General features: G+C 38.0%; 1 protein-coding gene across 1 annotated transcript in view; it reads right to left on the reverse strand.

Moving 5' to 3' along the window:
• Window positions 1-447: 447 nt before the first annotated feature.
• Window positions 448-22,878, reverse strand: part of PRIM2 (DNA primase subunit 2) — a 142,201-nt gene continuing 119,770 nt past the window's right edge. The window contains exons 8-9 of the mRNA XM_045070415.1: window positions 13,365-13,433; window positions 448-1,051 (exon numbers count right to left, since the gene is read on the reverse strand). Coding sequence (XP_044926350.1) covers window positions 827-1,051; window positions 13,365-13,433 — 294 coding nt within the window. The 3' untranslated portion in view covers window positions 448-826. The remainder of the gene's footprint in view (window positions 1,052-13,364; window positions 13,434-22,878) is intronic.

A 22,878-nucleotide genomic window follows, 5' to 3' on the forward strand; every position in this document is an offset into this window, starting at 1 on the left:
CAGTATTGCTCACCAGCACCTCTGATCCTGGAGACAATTTCCAGCAGTTCCCCTACTGCTCAGATGCTCTAGGGTTAATAATGTAATTCCTTCATTTACAGTCTAACTGGTCTTTAAGTCACTTTGTTTTTTTCTGTGCCCCAGGCTGGGCGAATCTGCACCTGAGTCCTTAAGTGCTACCCACCGCCACTACAGTTTGTAGCACTGAGAGTAGGGTTCCCATCATTACTGTGTCTCCAACTCTTCTACCCCATCTCTGTGGCCCCTCTACCTTTTGTGGTACAGAAGATGTAATCAGCCTTTAGTTTTTCAGGAAGAACTTCTGTATGTGTAGGTGGAGATTGGGTATGTCCTGGTTAGGAGGAGAAGTCAGGGTCTTCCTATACCACCCTCTTGGACACCTTCTCTCATGATCTGACTCTTGCAATTACATACAAATACACTATACACATTTTGATATTTATTAACAAAAATGCTCCAGAAAAGGTTTGAGTAAAAATTATAGCAATAAGGTTTAAAATAAGAGTTGTTTTTAGTTCTATTGTCTCTGGGGGAGTGTAACCAGTTTAGATAGCTGTTTTATTTCCTAAAACAGGACTTAGATCACACCACGCAACTGTCTGATTTCAAAAGAAATTTTTCCTTTTCTTTTTTGTCAAAGGAAAATATAGCGGAAGGCTTAGTTTTTACCCACAAGCCTCCTTTCCAGGGGACGAACTGGGGAGCAGTAGTAGAAGTAGACTAAGAGGTTAAAAAAGAAACAAGCAAAATCTTGAGAGTAAGAAAGGAAAGTTAGTGAAGAAAAGGGTTCCCAACTGCCTAAGAATCATTCACTGAAGTAATCCTCTAGTCCTTCCATATCCATTTCCAGAGAGGAATTTAGACAGGCCAGAGCAGATGACGCATCCTTGGCTTTCTGGACACCTGGTTTGGGTTGAGGAGTTTCTGGTTGGATGGATTCCTTCCTGATGTCTTTATTACCACTTAGAATCCGTTGGCTCTCAAAAAAGAATTGGTTAGGATGGCTCAAAGAAAAGCCACAATCATCCACCTGTGTAAGAAAGCAAATGTATATCATATAAATACATAGCAAAGGTATAAATAAAGGGGCTTCATAAACCATTCTAGAAGTTGTTCAAAAACCTAGTAGTTGCCCAAAACCTAGTAGGTTCTTGGTCATAACTCTCAATTCACTGATTACATGATTTCATTCAGAAGGTGTGTCAACTACTACCTAAATATGAATGGCTCCAGCATTTGTATTTATAGCCCGAACCTCTGCACTTAGTTTCAGTTCCCCATCTAGCTCCACTTCACCTCTACCTTCTACTCAGCATCTTAGAGGGCTAAGCAAAATGCCTACCTGCCTATCTGTCAAGAAATACTTGGGGGGGGGTGAGGGTTTAGTCTTTAAACATAGGGAGTGGATATAAACACATACTTTCTGCATATTGGTCCCTGATAGCACTCCTATTTTAGAATATATGTATATGTATAAATATATGCAATCCCATTTAGTATCATATAAACAATGCACAAGCAACCTAATGTATTTTCTTCATTCTAATCTTTGGCTTTCCCTGCTCTTACTTTTTATAGAAAATCTTTTTCTTTTGTAATTTTCAATGGGGCTTAATGTAAACATGACCAGGTTTGCAGCTTTAAGATATATCTTTACTCAAATATTATCACTAAACTTTAAATTAAATTTGGAGTATCATTTCAAATTATCCATTATCCTGTACCTTTAATATACAATGAAACTTTGTAAGAGTATTTTTTTTTAAGATTTTATTTATTTATTTGACAGAGAGAGAGCAGAAGCAGAGAGAGAGAGGGAGAAGCAGGCTTACTGAGCAGGAAGCCTGATGTGGGGCTCAATCCCAGGACCCTGGGATCATGATCTGAGATGAAGGCAAATGCTTAATGACTGAGCCACCCAGGCGCCCCTGTAAGGATGTTAATACTTCTTGTATTTAAATTATTTATTTATTTATTTGACAGAGAGAAATCACAAGCAGGCAGAGAGGCAGGCAGAGAGAGCGAAGAGGAAGCAGCCTTCCTGCTGAGCAGAGAGCCCGATGTGGGGCTCGATCCCAGGACCCTGGGATCATGACCTGAGCCGAAGGCAGAGGCTTTAACCCACTTAGCCACCCAAATGCCCCAATACTTCTTGTATTTAAAGATTTAACGAGTACCACTTTTCCCCTAATTTTGATTGCAAAATTTATTAATGGTGAAGAAAATATATTCCTTAATACTAGCAAGCACTTACTGAATGCCTACTATGTGACAGACATTATTGTAAGTGGCATAAAACACATGCCATACTCGTTCACACACCGGTTTATCTATACAGTTAACTTCTATAAGAACCCTGTGAAGGGCGATTGTCAATATTCTTCCAGTTGAGAGAGAGGTTAAGTTAACTTGCCCCAGATCGCATATTGGCAGGGCTGGAGCTGGGATATGAAAGAGCAGACCATGCTCATAACCAGTAGGCTCCGCTGTCATGTCCTTGTGCCAAGGTCAGTAATTTTATAATGCATTAAAGTTCTTAAAATGTGTGTGCCTTTTACTAACTCTTGGGGTATGATGGAAGAGCAAGATAGCTCCGGAAGTGTGAACCTCCTACACTAGTCCCTTTGTTCACATTCAACCAATGTGAAGTTGTGAAGATCAACTAAGTTGATCACATGTAAAATCTCTGTGCTCCCTGCCTTCTGCAGTTGACGCTGACAACAAAAAATACCATTTTACTTGAGTTATTTGTTGTGTTTTTGTTAGGGCATATTTTACTTTTTTACAAACTGAGAAGCCACTACACTTTCTTTGCTCGTCTTCTATTTATTGACCTTTTTATGTCTCACTCTTTGTACTGAAGTGACTTGCATACAGTAGGTATCTAAATATTTGGTGAGTTGATCCCAGAACTAACCAGTTTATACCAGTCGTACATGCCACATATGAATTGAAGACTTACTGTGTAGAAGGCCACATTATGAGATAGCAGTTTTTCAGCACACACAAATGCATTTGACCAACTCTAAAGAAATTTCCAGCCCAATAAGTCAGATACTTAAAAATCTCTATCAAGAATAAAAAAGTGATAAGGGTCACAGATATAGCCTTATTATCTCCACATTAGAGAGAAATTCTGGCTGGGTTGATCAAGGAAGGCTTTGTGAGGAAGGGCTATAAGAGTTGAATTTGAGAAGATGGAGAGAGTAAAAAATTGAGATAATGAGGTCAAGGTTAATATAAGCAGCAGAACCACATGAGCAAGGTAAGAAGGAATGTTCCTGTAAAGCAAGTAGATCAGATGGCCTGGTGTAAAAGGCATATAAAAGGGAATAACAGGAAATGAGGTTGGAAAGATAGGCTGGGGCCAGGCCTCAGAGAGCCCTGAAAACCAGGGTAAGTAGTCTAGACCTAATTTTATAGACATTAGGGAGTCACTAAAATCCTTAAGAGGGGAGGTGATGTGATTAAAGTAATGTATAATCTTATGGTAGATTAAAATGGATTAGCAGGGGGTTAAAAGAGTTGTTGTTATGGTTCAGAATTAACCCTCTTAACAGGTGAACCAATAAACAAAGTATTTTCTGGTAATACTTACCTGAATACCCCAGGATTCTCTGATTCTCTTTAGTTAGTTGTTGATACATGGTGGGCCAATAATTTTATAGTAACTTCAGTGTATAGCAGATTGATAGCATACAGACTAATACATTTTAAAAGTTATTACGCAGATCACTAAGAACAAATTTTTGTCTATTACTTTGCTGTCTAATTTTAAAATGTTTCCTGAATGTTTTATGATAAATCTATAATTTTTATTAACAGTAGAGTCATTTGTGAACTTATTATATTCGATTTTTCACCCAATTCATTAAAAAGTGGGAGATCCAATATAAAGTTTGCATTTTACGAAATGTTTCATTTAAAGTTTATTGTAGAACACATTTCAGTCAGAAGGCTTTATGTTTTATAAATAGAGAACATTGGAGATCGGAAAGACCTTGAAGATCCTTTAAGTTGAACCTCCCACATGTACAAACTAAGAAAACAAAGCCTAAGGAGATTACATGATTTATGCAAAACCATAGAACTAGTAACTGGTTTTGTCTGAATTAAGGCCGTCTGATCACTTAGTTGCTCTGAAATCTGTTTTAAGAGGTTTTATGCAAAGTCAAATAAGCTTACAAACCATATAATATTTCTAAAGCTAAACTTGGGTATAAAGATAATAAAAGACACGGGGCACCTGGGTGACTCAGTGGGTTAAAGCCCTTGCCTTTGGCTCGGGTCATGATCCCAGAGGTCCGGAATCGAGACTCGCATCGGGCTCTCTGCTCAGCAGTGAGCCTGCTTCCCTTCCTTTCTCTCTGCCTGCCTCTCTGCCTACTTGTGATCTCTGTCAAGTAAATAAATAAAAATCTTTAAAAAAAAAAAAAGATTATAAAAACATAGTAGCATTTTTTCATATAAAAAGAATCTAACACTTTGTGCTATAATTACACATTAGGGATTTTCTACACCTTGTATCAACTTATTAAAATTCTCAATACATCTATCATCACAAAAGAGGACTCTCTAGATTGAAATAAATTCTTAGACTTCAACGTGGACAAAATGAAATATGATCATCTTTCTAAGCCTCAGTTTCCTCAGCAATGAAATGGAGGTTATAGTTCTAACAGCTGCTACATCATAAGGTTACCCCAGGGAAAACCAAGGAAAAAGGAGTGAAAAAAGAAAGTTGTTGGTTCTATGAAATCTAAGTTAACCCCTTGCAAAGACTCAAGAAAGGCAAGTCACTTAGAAAGGGAAAAAAGCATTTGTTTTCTATGTATTATTAGCTTCCTCTTCCATTTTAAAGAAGGATGAACTGGAAATTGGTGATGGTATATTATGGGTTATTAAAAAAAAAAATTGAATTCTAATTCCAAAACTACTCAGGTAAGAGACCTTGCCTATATTTCAAAAGATGAACAAATAGAGACACTTGGGTGGTTCAGTCAACTAAGCATCTGCCTTTGACTTAGGTCATGATCCCAGGGTCTTGGGATTGAGCCCTATGTCAGGCTCCTTGCTCAGGAGGGAGCCTGCTTCTGCCTCTCCCCTCCTCCCTTGCTTGTGCTCTCTCTAGCTCTCTCTCCCTCTCTCAAATAAATAAGATCCTTTAAAAAAGATGAATAAAAGGCCTTTAAATGTTTTATCTTTAAAATATATTGCTTAAAATACACTGTTTAGGGGTGCCTGGGTGGCTCAGTGGTTTAAGCCTCTGCCTTCGGCTCAGGTCATGATCTCAGGGTCTTGGGATTGAGCCCCACATTGGGCTCTCTGCACAGCCTTCTTCCCCCACCTCCTCTGTCTGCCTCTCTGCCTGCTTGTGATCTCTGTCAAACAAAATAAAGTCTTTAAAAAAAATACACTGTTTAAAAAATGTACATATTTTTTATTCCATTTTAAATTAATGCTCTTATACTACCCTATGACCTAGCAATTGCACTACTGGGTATTTACCCTAAAGATATAAACGTAGTGATCTGAAGGGGCCCGTGCACCCGAATGTTTATAGCAGCAATGTCCACAATAGCCAAACTATGGAAAGAACCTAGATGTCCATCAACAGATGAATGGATAAAAATGTGGTATATATACACAATGGAATACTATGCAGCCATCAAAAGAAATGAAATCTTGCCATTTGTGATGACGTGGATGGAACTAGAGGGTATTATGCTTAGCGAAATAAGTCAATCGGAGAAAGACAACTATCATATGATCTCCCTGATATGAGGAAGTGGAGATGCAACATGGGGGGTTTGGGGGTAGGAAAAGAATAAATGAAACAAGATGGGATCGGGAGGGAGAGAAACCATAAGAGACTCTTAATCTCACAAAACAAACTGGGGGTGGCCGGGGGGAGGGTGGAGGGAGAGGGTGGTGGGGTTATGGACATTGGGGAGGGTATGTGCTATGGTGGGTGCTGTAAGTGTGTAAACGTGGCAATTCACAGACCTGTACCCCTGGGGCTAGTAATACATTATATGTTAATTTAAAAATAAATTAATTAATGCTCTTACTAACCAACTAGAACAGGGACAAGGGCCTTGAAATGAGGGCATGTACTATGTTTTTATGTGATGTTTGGCTTTTCAGCTGTCTCTCTTCGATCTGCAATTGCACTTTCTTAACTCATTGCTAATACGCTCATTTTACTGAACTCATGGTCTAATTAAATTGCTTGATAGAATGATGAAATTATGAAGAGTTTCCTTCTATATACTGGATTGTATATTCTTCTAAGAGAGGTTCTTTGTTTTTGAATGTTTTCTTTCACTCTTATTTCTGGCTGAAGGAAGTTGCTATTCAGTTTCCTTTCTTCTTGTTAAAAAACAAAAACAAACAAACTTTGATTTACACTCCTCTACACATTGCCCCCACAAACCCTACAGAATGAAAATAGATTTTACTTCAAAATCAAATTAGAAGACTAGGAAAACAGGTTACACCCATAGAAATTCCCCACTTTCACATAGGTCTGTTTAAACATCAGCATCTATTTCCTTTAATCCTTATTTTAAAAAAAGATAGGAACATTCTAGATATGGAAACACTGAGAATTTTCCAATTCCATGTTTCTTAATTGGTTGCTATTGGTGATGTTTTCCTTGTGGCTGATGACTTTTTCATTGTGTTTTGTACGTTGTGCTCACTACTGAGAGAAGGAAATTCTGTGATGCATTTTCATTCTGCCGTATTAGCTTAGAAGTCCTAAAGTACTGTAAAGGATATGAAATAAGACCAGTGTAGTTGGGAGTCCAGAGGAAGGAAATGGGGTGGAGAAGTCTTTATAGGCTACATTGTAAATTTTGGATTTCACCTTTAGAGCAATTTGGAAGCCCTTTTAAGGTTTGCTTTGTTTTGCTTTTAAAGCAGTTTACTGAAATAATCATATTCTTCTGTTTTAAAAATCATTCTAACAGCTATGTGGAAGGTAAAGAACTGGAATGGTACACATGTTGTAGATGCTGGGAAATGAGTTAGGAAGCCACTGCAGTGATCCAAGTGAGACATGATCATGGCTGCTAGCCCAGCAGTCTGATATCCATAATAATGACCTTGAGTTATTATAAAAAAGCTGAATTGTATTATTATATAAAAGCTGAATTGTATTTGCTATATCCTGTTTAAGATTGCAGGAAAATGTGATAGAATTTAGCAAGATTTCTGTAAAGATTTATATGGTGGGGGAAAACTTATGCTCAGCTATTTGGAAAGTAAGTATCAAGAATGACTCAGGGCCTAAAAAGGTCTATTTCTAAAAAAAGATTTTCAATTAAAATTCAGAGATGAACCTACACAAGGCTTAGTATTTTCATTTACACAGGGAGTATACCAAAAGAAAAAAAATAAAACACTGCTCTCTCAAAACACTGAGGAAAATGGATATCAAGCAGGTCAGTTTTGACATCTACTAACTGAATCTCAAACATTTCTTTGGAATCAACATGTTTTGCATACAATGACCTTCACACAAACATAGGTCTCATATTTCTGCCACAGCAAATGTAGATTTTGAAGGAATGGAAGCAATATTGTTTTACCTATGGGATGTTTGGGTTTTAATCAAGAGGTTTTGCAATGACAGCCTATAATGAGGCAGCTGGTATTACCAAAAAAGCCATATGGAACTATCATAGTGCTGCTGTAAATGGTATCAATTAACTGGTTCATTTTCAAAACTTTCATCAAAATGAGTTTGATCACAGAGTCCTCAGGAAAATAAACAGCTTTAACAAATTTTTTTAAGGGGGGGTGCAGACAGGATGGCAGAAAACAGACAATAAAAATGGATTCTATTTTGAAATTAAATGAGAAATAATAATAGATATTCACCACTAAAAACCTATTATGAGATATCTAGTGAATTCAAACAGCCTTTTTATTCCATCAATTTTTATGTGGCCTAGGTTATATGTAGTTATATGTCTACATATTTAGACATACATCTTTTTAATATCTTCGTTAATCTAAGAGAAGTTTTAAAATTGGCCATAGTAGTAATACTCCTATAGGAATGAGATACTACAAAAGCTGATCTGAGAACTAAAAAAAATTCTTTTTTGGGGATTATGTCACAAACTCAACATTTCAATCTATTTTTCACATCTTATTTTTAAAAAAGGAAGGAGACTGAATAATAGACCTCAATTTGTAGAAGTTCAGAGGCCTCTTAATTAAGAGTCCACACATAATTAAGAACACATATGAAATGAAACCTCTCAAGCTGAGCAAGCAAATTAAGGAATATGGTCTTTAAGGAAAAGAGTCATGCAAAACCGGTGCTGAAAATACCAAACAAAGGGTGCTCACCTGGTGAGATTCCTATACTCATAAAACTAATGAGAATTTGTGCTTGTCTCCTATTTTATTGATGTCTATTTAGTCCTTCATATTTTGTGAAAACAAAGTTTTGAAATAACAGTAATATTTTCAACATGTGTACTAGAAAGAAGACAAGACCCACAGCAGACCAGGGGTGCTAGGTCCAGATCTCCCATTTACCAGCTATGGGACCTCAGGCAAATCATACAGAATTGCTAGGCTTTGGATTTGTTTTTAAATGTAAACCATGATGGTTGGATCATGAATCTAGACAGGTAAATGTCAGGCTCACAGGCTTTAAATAGTTACCTGACAGTCTGGTTCAAAGCCAAGTCCATCCCTTATGAGCAGTAGGACCTTACACAGCTTGCTCTGCTTCTCTAAACTTTATTTGTAAATGGGAATAAAAATAGCATCTAGCTGTAGTACTGCAGTGTGGATCAAAAGAGCTAAGGTGGCCAAAGTATTTAGTGCTGGGCAGGACATGTGTTAACGATTCTACAGACGTTGGCTGACAATACCATATTCATGACTGGTAATATTATAAGGCATATTTTTCCTATGAAATATTTCATGAAGTAAGAAATTCCACTATTATATAACCACAACAGAAAAACTATTTCATGAAAACCAGAAAAAACACAAACGAATAGCATGGTAGCTGATGATGAATTCATTACACACAACATCTTTTTGGAGAGGGTCATGGATGGATCCCTTTGAAACTGAGTAACATACTTCAAAAAAATGCATATATACACTCACAGAAAAAAATGTCTCAAGAAGTGCATGGACTTTTAGGTCTATTCTTCGGTATCTGTCCTGGGTTAGGAAGCCACGGTCAGGACCAGTGGTTGCCAACAATGGGGTTCTGTGTGTTCAGCTGACTTGTATAGGGTCTTCATACTCATCAATGTGAAGGCCCCTAACGGAACCTGAACTCGTCAGCACACAACAGTTCCTCCAGTACTCTCCTATTAATCACAGCCACCTATACTTTTTTTGGGTTATCTGCCTAACCTCTCTGTAGGATTCTGAGTTTGTGACCCTTGCTTTACACCTTTCAGAACCTGCTAGCAGGACTTATATAGGCATACCGTGTCCTACTGTGTTTCCCAGGTATTGGTTTTGTTTTTTGTTTTTGTTTTTTTTAAAACAAATTGAAGGTCCATGGCAGCCTTGCAGCTGAGCCAGCAATAGGCACCATTTTTCCAACAGCACTAGCTCACTTCATGTCTGTGTCATATTTTGGTAATCCTCCCAATATTTCAAACTTAATGATTATTTCTGTTATGAGGACTTCGATGTTACTACTGTAGTCGTGCTGGGGCACCAGAAACCATGTCATACAAGATGCCAAACTTAAGTGATAAATGATGTATGTGGTCTCACTCCTTTACTCACTGGCCATTCCCCCTCTCTCCCATTTCCTCTAGTCTCCCTATTCCCTGAGACACAGTGATACTCAAATTGGGCCAATTAATTACCCCAGAATGGCCTCCCAGTGTCAAGTGAAAGGAAGAGCTGCTCATCTGCCATTTTAAATCAAAGCTAGAAATGATTAAGCATAGAGAGGAAGGCATCTTGAAAACAGAGAGGCCGGGACACCTGGGTGGCTCAGCTGGTTGGATGACTGCCTCCGGCTCAGGTCGTGATCCTGGAGTCCCGGAATCGAGTCCCACATCTAGCTCCCACTCCATGGGGAGTCTGCTTCTCCCTCTGACCTTCTCCTCGCTGTCTCTCACTATCTCTCTCTCAAATAAATAAATGAAATCTTTAAAAAAAAAAAAAAAAAACGAAAAAAGAAAACAGAGAGGCCAAAAGCTAGGACCTCTTGTGCCAAACAGCCAAGTTGTGAATGCAAAGGAAAATTTATTGAAGGAAATGAAAACTGCTGTTCCAGAAACCACACAAATGAATAATAAGAAAGCAAAACAGCCTTACTGCTGATATTTTTCTGCTGATTTTCTCAGCAGCCTTTACTGCTGAGAAGTTTTCCTGGTCGGGACAAAAGATCACACCAGCCACATCCCTGAAGCCAAAGCTAATCCAGAGCAAAGCTCTAACTCTTCAGTTCTCTGAAGGCTGAGACAGGTGAGGAAGCTAGAGAACAGTTTGAAGCTGGCAGAGGTTGGTTTGCGAAGTGTAAGGAAAGAAGCCATCTCCATAACATGAAGTACAAGGTGAAGGTACATGAAAGTACAAGGTGAAGCAGCAGGTGCCGATGGAGAAGCTGCAGTAGGTTACCCAGAGGCTCTAGCTGAGAATTCCTGAAGGTGCTGCACTAAACATCAGATTTTCAGTGTGGATGAAACAGACTTGTAGTGAAGAAGATGCCATTGTAGGTCTTTCATAGCTAAAGAGGAGAAGCTAAGCTTCAAAGCTTCCAAGGACAGGCTGACTCTCCTGTTAGGGGCTAATGAAGCTGGTGGCTTGAAGTTGAAGCCAGTGTTGTTTATCATTTTGAAAATCCTAGGAATAATCCTTGAGAATTATGCTAGATCTACTTTGCCTATGCTCTATAAATGGAAAAACAAAGCTTGGATGACCGCTCATCTGTTTACAATATGGCTGACTGAAGGTTCTAAGCCCACTACTGACATCTACTGCTCAGAAAAAAAAAATTCCTTTCAAAATATTACTGCTCACTGGGGGAACCTCAGTCCCCCAGCTGGCTCAGTCAGTAGAACATGCAACTCTTGATTTAGGGGTCATGAGTTCAAACACCACATTGGGTATAGATTACTTAAAAAAAAAATGTATACACACACACACACACACACACATTTTACTCCTCACTGACAAGGTGTCTGGCCACCCAAGAACTCTGATGGAGATGTTAATTAATGTTGTTTTCATATCTGCTAACACAGCATCCATTCTGTAGCCCATGGATCAAGGAGTCATTTTGACTTTCAAGTTTTATTATTTAAGAAATACATTTTGTAAGGCTACAGCTGCCATACACAATGATTCCTCTGATGGAAATGAGGAAAGTAAATTAAAAACCTTCCGGACAGGCACTTGGGTGGCTCAGTCAGTTAAGCCTCTGCCTTTAGCTCAGGCCATGATCCCAGGGTCCTGGGATCAAACCCCACGATAGGCTCCCTGCTCAGCGGGGAACCTGCTTCTCCCTCTTCCTCTACCTATGCTCTCTCTCCTTTGCTCTATCAAATAAATAAATAAAATCTTTAAAAAAGAAAAAAAAAAAAAAAAAAAACCCTTCCGGAAAGGATTCACCATTCTAGATCCCATTAAGAACAGCTGTGATTCATGAGAAGAGGTCAAAATACCAACATTTATAGGAGTTTGGGAAAAGACCAATAACCTTACGGGGCTCAAACTTTAGTGGAGGGAGTAAATGCAGATGTAGAAACAGCAAGAGGACTAGAATTAGAAGTGGAGCCTGTAGATGTGCTTGAGTTGCTGCAAGGTCATGGTAAACTTCAACAAATGAGGAGTTGCTTCTTACGGAGGAGCACAGAAAGCAATTTCTTGAAATGACAACAAACGGCTTAGAACATGACAAAAACTTAGTTGAGGAAGCAGTGGAAGGGTTTGAGAGGACTGACTCCAATTTTGAAAGAACTTCTACTGTAGGTACAATGCTATCAAATAGCATCACATGCTACAGAGAAATCATGCATAAAAGGAGGAGTCAGTTGATGGGGCAAACATCTTATTTTTCAAAATTACCACAGCTCTCCCTTAAGCAACCACCACCCTGATCAGTCAGTGGCCATCAACCTGGAGGGAGGACCCTCTACCAGCAAAAAGACTGACTTGCTGAATGCTCATATGATGGTGAGCATTTTTTAGCAATAAAGTATTTTGGGGGGTGCCGGGGTGGCTCAGTGGGTTAAAGCCTCTGCCTTCGGCTCAGGTCATGATCCCAGGGTCCTGGGATCGAGCCCCTGCATCGGACTCTCTTCTCAATTGGGAGCCTGCTTTCTCCTCTCTCTCTTTGCCTGTCTCTCCGCCTACTTGTGATCTGTCAAATAAATAAATTTTTAAAAATCTTTAAAAAAAAAAGTATTTTTTAATTAAGGTATGTACATATTCTAGACATAATGCAATTGCTCACTTAATAGACTACAGTATAATGGAAGCATAACTGTTATGTGCACTGAGAAACCCAAAATGCATTCAACTCACTTTACTGGGATGATCTGGAACCGAACCCGTAACATCTCCAAGGTGCAGCTATACTACAGAAGCACGTCAAAAGAGGCTCACAAGAGGAAAACCAAATACATTTCCCTGATTCCCTTGCAGTTAGGAGTCCTACATGCAACCAATGTTCTGCCGTTCAGGTAAACAGGAGATTTGGGAAGCAAAATGAATATGCAGGGGGCAGTCACAAGTAAAACAATCAGATTTTCTATAAGAAAGATGGCAAAAGCCTCTGGTTTTTCTAGGCACCTGGGGCAACTATTCTAGATCTATTCCAAGAGTTGCTAATTAGGCCTCAATCTGATCTCTGATCTGTTTTTGTAAATAAAGTTCTACTGGAACATAGAGATGCTCTTTCATTTATATATTGTCTATGGCTGCTTTTGACTACAACAGCAGAGATGAGCAGTTTTGACAGAGACCATATGGACAATAAACTCTACAATTTTTACAATCTGGCACTTTCCTGAGAAAGTTTACTGACCCTTGGTCTCATCCTTAGATGTGAAGTGGTGGGTGGCAGCTGCAGTAAAGGTTTTCTTGCTGAGTAGCTTCTCCTGGTTACAATGTTTCTGATTCTGGAATATCCTAGTTTTTAATTCTCTGGTCCATCTATAAATTTTATAAGCCACCTAATACCATGTAATAAATCCCTTGCTGGTGAAAATAGCTGGAGTGGTTTCTATGCTACAACTAAAATCCCTGAATGAAACATGGAGTAACAAAAACAAATAAAAACAAACAACAACAACAACAACAAAGAATTAGGACATAAAGTTTAAAAATGGACTTACGTTATGTATCATCTCGAAGTACTTCTGACAGGCCACTTGGTAATGTGTCCCTTTTACTAAATCCAAGATCTAAAATGCATGGGAAAAAGAGAAAGCAAAATTAAAAACGAAGTCTCTAAACCACTCTAGTTTGTGGTTGTGGGTGTTTTTATAATCTATATTCCAGACAGGAAGTGCATTCAATCATGGGGCATGTTGTACTTCTGCAGCCCAGACACTGTGATAATTCTGACATTACACAGTCGCTGTTTAGGTCAGCATTAAGCCACAGATGACAAGAGATAGTCAGTGATCTTTCTGACCTACCAACTGTGAATTTCAATAACTTTACCTTGACAACAAGATGAAAATAGATCCCAGTAATATGACTTTGACAGTTATTGTCAGAACATCACACTGCAACATCCCTTCCAAAATTATAGATATAAATTTAGTAATCTAAATGATTGGTGCATGAAGCAATCAAGTATACTATTTAGATTTTTATTTTCCACATTACCAGTTTATACAGATACAACCTAAAATACAGCTGTATACCCATCAGGAAAATTTAATGTAAGCCCTTTGGAAAGTATCTTTGGAGAGGGAAGGCTTTTACCTTCAATCAGATTTGTTCTTTTTTTGAAATGAAGTTATTTCTAGTAAAGCTCAGCAGAATATGAGAGTGAATAGTCTATTCTGAACACCTATTAGGAACATCATCCTGTCTTTTGTAAATACAATTTGTTTTCCAATTCTACTTCATGTAATCTCTTTGGAGCGGGACAAATTCCCATTCTTATCAGCCAAGTGCAATGCCAGTGAAATTCGTAAAGTTTCATCACCCTCCTACCCCACCAAATAAATAAAATGTTTATTGGGCCTGTTTATCAAACACAGTAAAATGCTGGAATTAAGAGATAGCCTAAAATGAAGGGAAATAGAATTTCAGAGAAATATTCATTTCTATCCCCTTTCAAAGGGCTGACCTTCCTGTGACAACAAGAAATGTACATGAAGCCTCAAATTCCTGCTATCCCCATTATTGAATATAGCTGACATGTTTTGACCGATATACAAAATTACTACAGTTATGGGGTAGGCATCATACAATCCTCAAAGAATGTGCTTAAAAGAACTGTTTTTCTCTGACTGTCTTATAGATTACATTTCTGAACTTCAGGTCTCCTTTTATTAAATCCTATATGAAAGATCTATGTAAATGCCAACCAATCACCAGTATCCAGGATCCTGCCTATTTGACTTGTTTGTTTTTCTTGAATTATTAGAGCAGAAATGAAAATTAAACCCATTTAAAATGAAGAGCTATAAACTTTTAAAAATGAAGAAAGCCACAAAGTTTTCAAAGTAATTCTACACATTGATATTAAAATTGTGTTAAGATAAAACTTGCAAGTGATTATTCGCAAACATCAATGATACCATGAAGGAATATCTGTGAATTTCAATTTTGGAGAGGCAAAGACTTCAACCTTTAGTGGTTTAAATGTTACCATAAATGACCTGAAGATAAAATGAATTCACAGAATTAAAGAAAAGGCTCAATTGTGTGGTACATAATAAAGCTCTTATTTAAAAACAAAATATTTAAAAACAAAATAAATCCAACATCATATTCTATGCATACACATATTCTTGAGAGATATATATTTAAATACATATGAATTTATACACATATTTAAATATGTTCCTTGCAAAGTAAATAGGTAACATTATATACATACATTATAATATACATGTTTGGGAAACACAGCATAAAGTCAATACTTATGAGTAATGTATTAAAAATATCTAATTGGGGGTTGACTGGCTGGCTCAGTCAGTAGAGCATGCCACTCTTGATCTCAGGGTCATGAGTTCAAGCCCCATGTTGGGCACGGAGCCTACTTAAATAAATATTTAAAAATAAAAATACCTAGTTGGGTGACATATTTAGCCTAAGAAAAACTGTGGTTTGGGTCACCTGGGTGGCTCAGTCATTATGCATCTGCCTTCAGCTCAGGTCATGATCTCAGAGTTCTGGGATCAAGCCCTGCTTCGGGCTCTCTGCTAGCAAAAGTCTTAAATCAAAAAAAAAAGTTATCAAGGAAAACTGACATATAGGCCACAGAATGTAAGAAAAGCTTATGTATTTTGAAATTTTAGGTTCCATCAAAATTAAATTTAGATTAATCACAGATCAATACCCCTCTGCTCTACTCCCAGGGAAGGCTCCTCCTTAACCAAAATCAGTTCATTTTCCTTTTCCTTTTTGCTTTATCTTTCTAGGATGAGTTTTTATTTAGAAATTTCTTGCAAATCCATAAATAAATCATTCAACCATCATCTATCCTTACATAACATTCCTGATTATGTTACAGCATACTTGAGGTAAATGAAAGTTTCTACACATATGTAATGGAATAATGGGGAAAAAAATAAGATAACAGAGTGCTTTTCATTGGCTGGAAAAGCTACTCGAAGACAGATTTAGGCCTAAGGAAAGGAAGGAAGGGAAGAAAAAAGGGAAGGAAGAAGAAAACCAAGTAACAGAGATGTGGAGACAATAAATGAATGAGAAAAATCCAAGGGAAAGATTGTTTTGAGGAAATTAGGTATTAATTGACAGGTATTACCCTCATTTCAAAGATAAAGAAATATATCCTCTTAAATAGGGATGTTTATCTAGCGAGTGCCATTTACTGTGAGAAGAATTTAAAAATCCTATGCAATTTATGATTTTTTTTCCTTAAGAGGAATATATGGACCATAACTCAAAAATCCAATAACTAATAAGATGAATTTCACATTATTATGATCTAGATTACAGAGATACAAGAAGAGAAAAAAAAAGAAGAAAGAGAAAGATCTTGTGGAACAGTGAATGAAGTCTGGCTTTTTCGCTGAGTAAAATGGGGTGCTAAAATGGGACATGACCTAACATTGCTAACATAACAGGATTATTCTGCCCCCACTATGCTGGGAACAAACTAGAGGGAGTAGGGATACAAACAGGGAGTTTTTTTACAAGAATCCAGTCAAAAGATGATGCTGGCTTAGGCCAGGGTGATAAGAGTAGTGGTTAGAAATGGTCATACTGCCCACTTATTGGCTGTAACTGTTTTTGAAAAACAGCTGTTCTACACAAAAATGCTTAACAGGAACCTATTCCCTGATGTTTTAGAGTAATTCATTACCTGTCACTCAACCCCCACCCTCTTCAACTGATTTCTTAAATAAAACCAAATAGCTTAAAACCTCAGTAAAATGCAGTATGTAAACAACAAACTATCATGTAAAATAAGTGTAGAATGTAAAAAATACACTGAATAGTCATTAAACAGAATGAGTAACAAACTGATGCTTCTTATGCAATAGCCTGTGAGTAGGACACCTGAAGTCCCTCAGTGTCAGCAGCCCCTTAGATGCACACCTGCTCTGAGGATTTCAAAATACTCAGCAAGTGATTCTGATATTCTACCATGTACACATGAAGTGCAACTTGGGACTTTTTCTGCACCTAGTTTTCTTAAGTTTTTCTGATATTATCCTCATGAGCAAATGCTATACTAAGATAGTCTTAGGTATGTTGAGGATGGTGCTGGTATCATTTGTCGATGGGCTGGATAACTCCCAGGCAGGAAAATACAAAGCTAAAAATCAAGAGAAAAGAGAATTGAGGTATCAGCAATGCACCAAAGTTTGTGAAATAGAGGAAAAATAGAAACTTGGCAAAGAAACACCAAAATCCAAGAAAGGTACCTGAGGTAGAAAAGAATTAGGGATCAGGAGCTAAATTCTCACAATATGTTTTTTATAACCTCGAAAAGACTCTACTTTTCCAAAGGTGGATGGACCATTTGTGTGTTAATGGACAGATGGTGAAAGTGCTCCCTGCTAAGTCACTAAGACTGAACAGAGACAGTTAAGCCGTGAGGGTTCATACACAAGATGACTCTGCTACTAACCCATCCTTATTCTGTGAAACTCAGGTTTCTTAGCAACGGTTGGGTTCATTTAGAATTTAAATTTTGTGTGTAGTCATAATTCAAGTTATCTTTGTTAAGAAAGTTTTAACAGAAGAGCACATGCCCAAGGCCAGTGGACATATATGCTTGACTTGTAGCCAGACAACTGGAAACCTGAGAAAGATTAAGGGTTTATTCAAAAGTGGTGTGCTTTTCTTTGAAACCAAAATTTTTCTTTGCTGTTTTCAAGAACGAATAGTAGCTGTGGTAGTATTTTGTAATATGTCAAATTCTGAACTTATCTACCTAAACTTGCTCTTGTTTGCTTATTAAAAATGGGGAGTTAGTTCATGAGGTGCTTGTTTATATATTTTTTGTGTTGGAATCTTATTTAATGTGACATTAACAAATTTTTAAAGATTTTACTTATTTGAGAGAGAGAAGTAAAAGAAAGTAAAGAGAAAAAGAGAGAGAGAGAGCTGGGTGTGGGGAGCAGAGGGAAGGGACAAGCAGACTCCACACTGAACACAGAGCCCAACGCAGGGCTGGATCTCATGACCCTGAGGTCATGACCTGAGCCAAAATCAAGAGTTGGATGCTCAACTGATGAGCCACCTAGATGCCCTGACATTAAAATTTTTTAAAGAAAATAAAATTCTGTAGGGAAGTCAAAATGAATATGTAGTTAGGCAACACTACTTTTTGGCAGCATTCGTCTTGCCAGATAGCATCTGAAGGGTCAAGCCTCCATCCTTCTACATTGGCCTTTGCTCTTCCTAAAGGGATGGCTTCCCAAGGCTGGAGTTGAGCAGGCAGGGACTGGCCAGAGAGAAAGTCAGAAGTAAAACAGGGGAAGGAAACTCATCAAGAGGGAGAAATGTAAGAAGACAAAAAGAAACAAACAGGAAAAGGAAAGGGCCAGGTAGAAGGAAAGTGTAGAAAGCCAGAGGGGTGAAGTTAAATGAAATGGAGTCCACAGCTTACTAGTTACGTGGTCTGTAAATATCAAAGTGTAATCCACAGCTCTCAAAAAGGGTTTCATATTCCAGTCTGGAAGACCAGAGCAGACCCCAATTTCCTCTGATATGAACCAAAGTAAGTGTCCATTCTTTCTGATGCCTAGGTTAGAAGTCTTTCTAATTCTGCTTCAGAAAAATATAACCAAGCAATTTGAATAATCATATAAATTAAGGCTTATTTGAAAATACAAAATTACTTAAAGAAAAATTACTATGAAGATATAAGACTGCTGCTCAAACAGCAATTTGAATTTTTTAAATTTTTAATGCCACTATTTCCAGACTGAAGTACAAAACGTCAAACGTAACAATCCATTTATTGTTCTACTATAATTCATCAGTAATCAAAAAGCTAAGAAAAACTTAAGAGGAGTAGTGATATCAAATTATTATATTTTGGTAACTAATATTCTTTATTTTGCTCTCTCTATATTTGAATTATTTTTTATGGGCTAACTAAAGTCCATCATGAAGAATATTAGATCTTTTTTTTTTTTAAAGCAATATACTTTGTCATCTTTACAAGAAAACATCATATCTGTATTTACTAAGTTAGGTAAAAGCATTAATTACACTTTATCTACTACTTCATCTTCAAGGCAAATAACTATTTCAGTTTTGAATTTTATTTATTTTTTTTTTTTTTAAAGATTTTATTTATTTATTTATTTGACAGAGAATTTGAAGAGCAGGCAGAGAGAGACAGAGAAACTGGTTAAGCAGAGAGCCCAAGATACCCCGAGCAGTAGAGGAAGAAGGCCCCTCATTTTGATTTTAAAAAAACCTGGTTAACCAAGATACCCCTGCAGTAGAGGAAGAAGGAACAAATTAGCTGATATTTTTATTTGATTGGTAATAGATCATAGCAAGTTGTCAACTATGATATACAAAATACTGATGGGAAATCTATACTCACACACACATATTAGACAGAAATATAGATGACATTTTAGAACTTTGTGTTTCACTTCCTTCTCTCTTCCTAATGTTTTCCACTATACCCTGCCATCTGCAGCTTCCTCTGTGCCTTTTTGCTCAGTGCCTGCCAACGAGGTCCAGATGATTCTCTGGCAGCAGAACGCAGCCACCTGCCTGTCCTTGGCTTCGGAGAGCTGTACGGCTAGGTGTGCTGCACTCACCAATTAGATATGCACTTAATCTGTCTCTAATTCAAGGTCATATTCTGTTTTATTTAAAAGTGATACTGACCTTGTTTCTTCCTAAAAAGCTCAACCTTTCAACAGTCAGCAGGCTGGTATTTTTCCACTTCATTTCTAACCGTCCTTTATTTCAAAGGTGAAAGAGAAAACATGGCAGAGAGGCAGAGTCTGGAACACTTTTGAACATATTACTTTGCTCCTGTTTCTCACACACTCAGCATAGCTTAGCTAGCCGCCACCTTACAACTTTGCTGTGACCTTCAGTTACTGGCAGATCAGGGGCAAGTTTCCCTCTCTTGAAGATGTACTTTCATTCGTTTAAAACACTACACGCCAAGAATTTTTCTGACTCACTCTTCATTTTCTATCAACACAGTTATCTGACTGAATCAATTCTACCTCCAAATGTCTCTAAAAACATAATTTTTCCTCCTCATTGTTCAGGCCCTAATCATTCTCTGTTTTATTGCAAAGCTTCTTGACTTATCTTTTCTTCACTCTTCCAAAAAAGACAGTTTCCAAACTGCCACCATAGGAACTTCTCTAAAATAAAATCTAATCCTGGCATGGCCAGCTCCCAGCTGAAAATGGCTTACATGGTCCGAAATGCCTTGTACATTAGGCCCCTAGTTGCCCTCACTGGGCCCCTCTTCTGCCCTGCCTGGCCACTGGGGTTCTTACATTTTAGTTCAGGTTCTCCCACAGTGTATTCTTTGGAATTTTAGCTCACAAAATCCTACTAACTCAGAAGTTTTTCTCATCTAATCCATTTTTTAGTTTGATTTAATCTAGGATTATCTAAGTTTCTTTAAAGCAGGGCTTATCAGGGTGGCATTTCTCAAATTAATCTGTCTCCAGGACCTGTTCTCATACCTCTCCTAGGATTAGGGTTCCTCAGAACACACCCAACAACCTTTCCACACATACTTCTCCTAAGTCTTATCCTAGAGTTCCTTGTCTTGTTTAGTTTCCTCTGACCACACCTCATTTGTTCACTGTCTCTGGCTAGAATATCTGTTCCATAAAGGCAGAGGACTTGTGCCTTGAATAGTAACTGGAATAAAGTCCTCACCTTGTTATTTGTTATTGTCAAATGAATGTCATTCCCTTTGCCTCATAAGCCTTGCTTCCCTCCACTGGGGAAATGCCACCTCAACTCTCAAACACAATTCAAAGATCACTTTCTACAGGAAGCATTCCCTGAGGTCACGCCTCTCCCTTAGCAGTTCTTGGCCCTCTGAGTCTACAGCTAGCACTTTAAATGTATTTTTATTAAAGCACTTATCACACTTTATTACAGTGAATTATACCTTTTGCCTCCACTAGACTAAAAGTCTATAACAGTTTCTTAAATCATTCTATTTCCAGATTTGAACATACTGGAAACTCAGTGACATGTCAAGTGCTCAGTAAATGTTTATAGGATGATAAAATGTCTTTCCTCACCAAAGCAACTTACTGTTGGGTCAGCAGCTCCGGGAATGCAGGAAAAACAATAGAAATGACCTCCAGGCTGCCATCTTCAGGTCCCCCCACTTCCTAACCCTTGACTCTCCCACCATAAGGATGTATGCCCAGGTCACATCTCCACAAGTAACCCGAAACCTATGCAAGAAACCGGAACATCAAGATCCCCCCAACCCTCCAATCCCCGAATACCATACCTTATATGGCTATGAACCTATTCCCTGTCTTAACGCAGATAAAAGACCCACTCAACCCCTCCCAGTGCGACTTCCCTGACTCTCCTCTCCTCTCCTCTCCTTTCCTCTCTGGAGTCTTGGAACTTCGCCTGAGGGCACCTTTAATAAATCTTGCCTTGCACCTACCTCGCCTGGTGTCGTGTTTATCTTGCCTATAAAACCTTATACTTTTATTTAAATCAGTCTTAGTGACTTTTACAGAACCTTTTCAATTAGTTGCCTTTTATTTTTTCTTTTCTTCCTTCCTTTTGTTCCTTTCTTTGGGGGGTGGAGGGTGGGGTTTGGTACCATAGGGAAAAAAAAACTACTAATTTAGTTCTTCCACAAGGTATTAATAGAGCTTGAGAGGTTTCTCCAGTCATATCTGAAGACTCTTTGGAAAAGAGAATGAAAATAATCTATCACATTAACTTGAATCCAAACGTAGAAATCTGCCATTGCTATATATAGTCCTACACATGCAGGCAAACACTAACACATGCAAACAGAGTAGCCTCTGCTAACACCACTCAGAGAAGCTTTCACACCATGAACTCATCGAGTCATTCATTCATTTGCTCATCATTCAGCCCACATTCATTAAGCTTCTATAATGATCTAAGGCACTGTGGTCAGGGGCTGGTTTCTGAAAGACAGCATTTCTGACTTCAGGAAGGATAAAACCACAATGAGTCTAGAGGGAAGGAAAGACAAGAAAACAAACACGATGTTACAGAGGGGAAAGGGAAGAAAAATGCTCAATCTTCCAGAGGACTACCCAACCAAGTGAAATTATAATAAATGAGAAAGAATGATCAAGATAAAGAAAGGGGTAAGACAACCCAGACACAGGGAATAACATGCAAAGGAAGCACAGAAATTTCACTGCAAGGTGTTTGAGGATGAGCAGAAATTAAACTATATTATTTAGATTATTTTGGCATAGTGTGAAGGACTTGTGGGGGAAGAGGAACTGAAAATTAGGAATTTAAGTGAACTGACATCCTAGGTAATGCAAGAAAAGGAATAGATTTAAGAACACTCAAAACCAGGAAGGAATCTTGAATATTTTCCTGATTTCTGGCTTAAACATCTAGATCCATCCACATTCCCTGGAAACTGTATAGTAGACTCAATGGTATACTGTCTCCTCAGAACAAGGACACAGATTTCTCCAGGGCAGGAAGAGCTGACGACATGAAAGCCTGCAGCACAAGTCCTCCTCAGCTGAAGAAAGCCATTTTGCTCAAGATGCCATTCCCTTCTGGACAGCAGCCTGACCCAATGGCTGGCTGATGCAGTGGTATAAAGGCTTACAAGCCCTTGCTCCAATTAGGGACAATTCTGCAGGGTCATCCCAGCTTCCGAGCTCCCTGAGGGATCAGCTACAGACCAACTTCTCCTTTTGTCCAATCTTGCCTTCTTAACTCCCTGACAGATACTGATCCTGAGATCACTCCCCAATGAACGTCTTGCACACAAATCACCACAGTGAACCAAATCTATGACATAGTAGTTAGTTTTTGCAGGGAGAGGAATGGGGGATAAAAACGTGAATAATGATAATGACAATAAGCTACTATGTATCAGATATTGTTCTAGTTATTTTACTTAACAACTCTCTAAATCTCTTCATGTATATATGCAAACACATTAGAAAAAAGAATACTGATAGCTTTTTTTTTTTTTTTTAGATCTTTGAAAAG

This window comes from Mustela putorius, unplaced genomic scaffold (assembly GCF_011764305.1).
Source record: "Mustela putorius furo isolate JIRA1106 unplaced genomic scaffold, ASM1176430v1.1 tig00003969_pilon_pilon_pilon, whole genome shotgun sequence".
NCBI classification, from domain to species: Eukaryota; Metazoa; Chordata; class Mammalia; order Carnivora; family Mustelidae; genus Mustela; species Mustela putorius.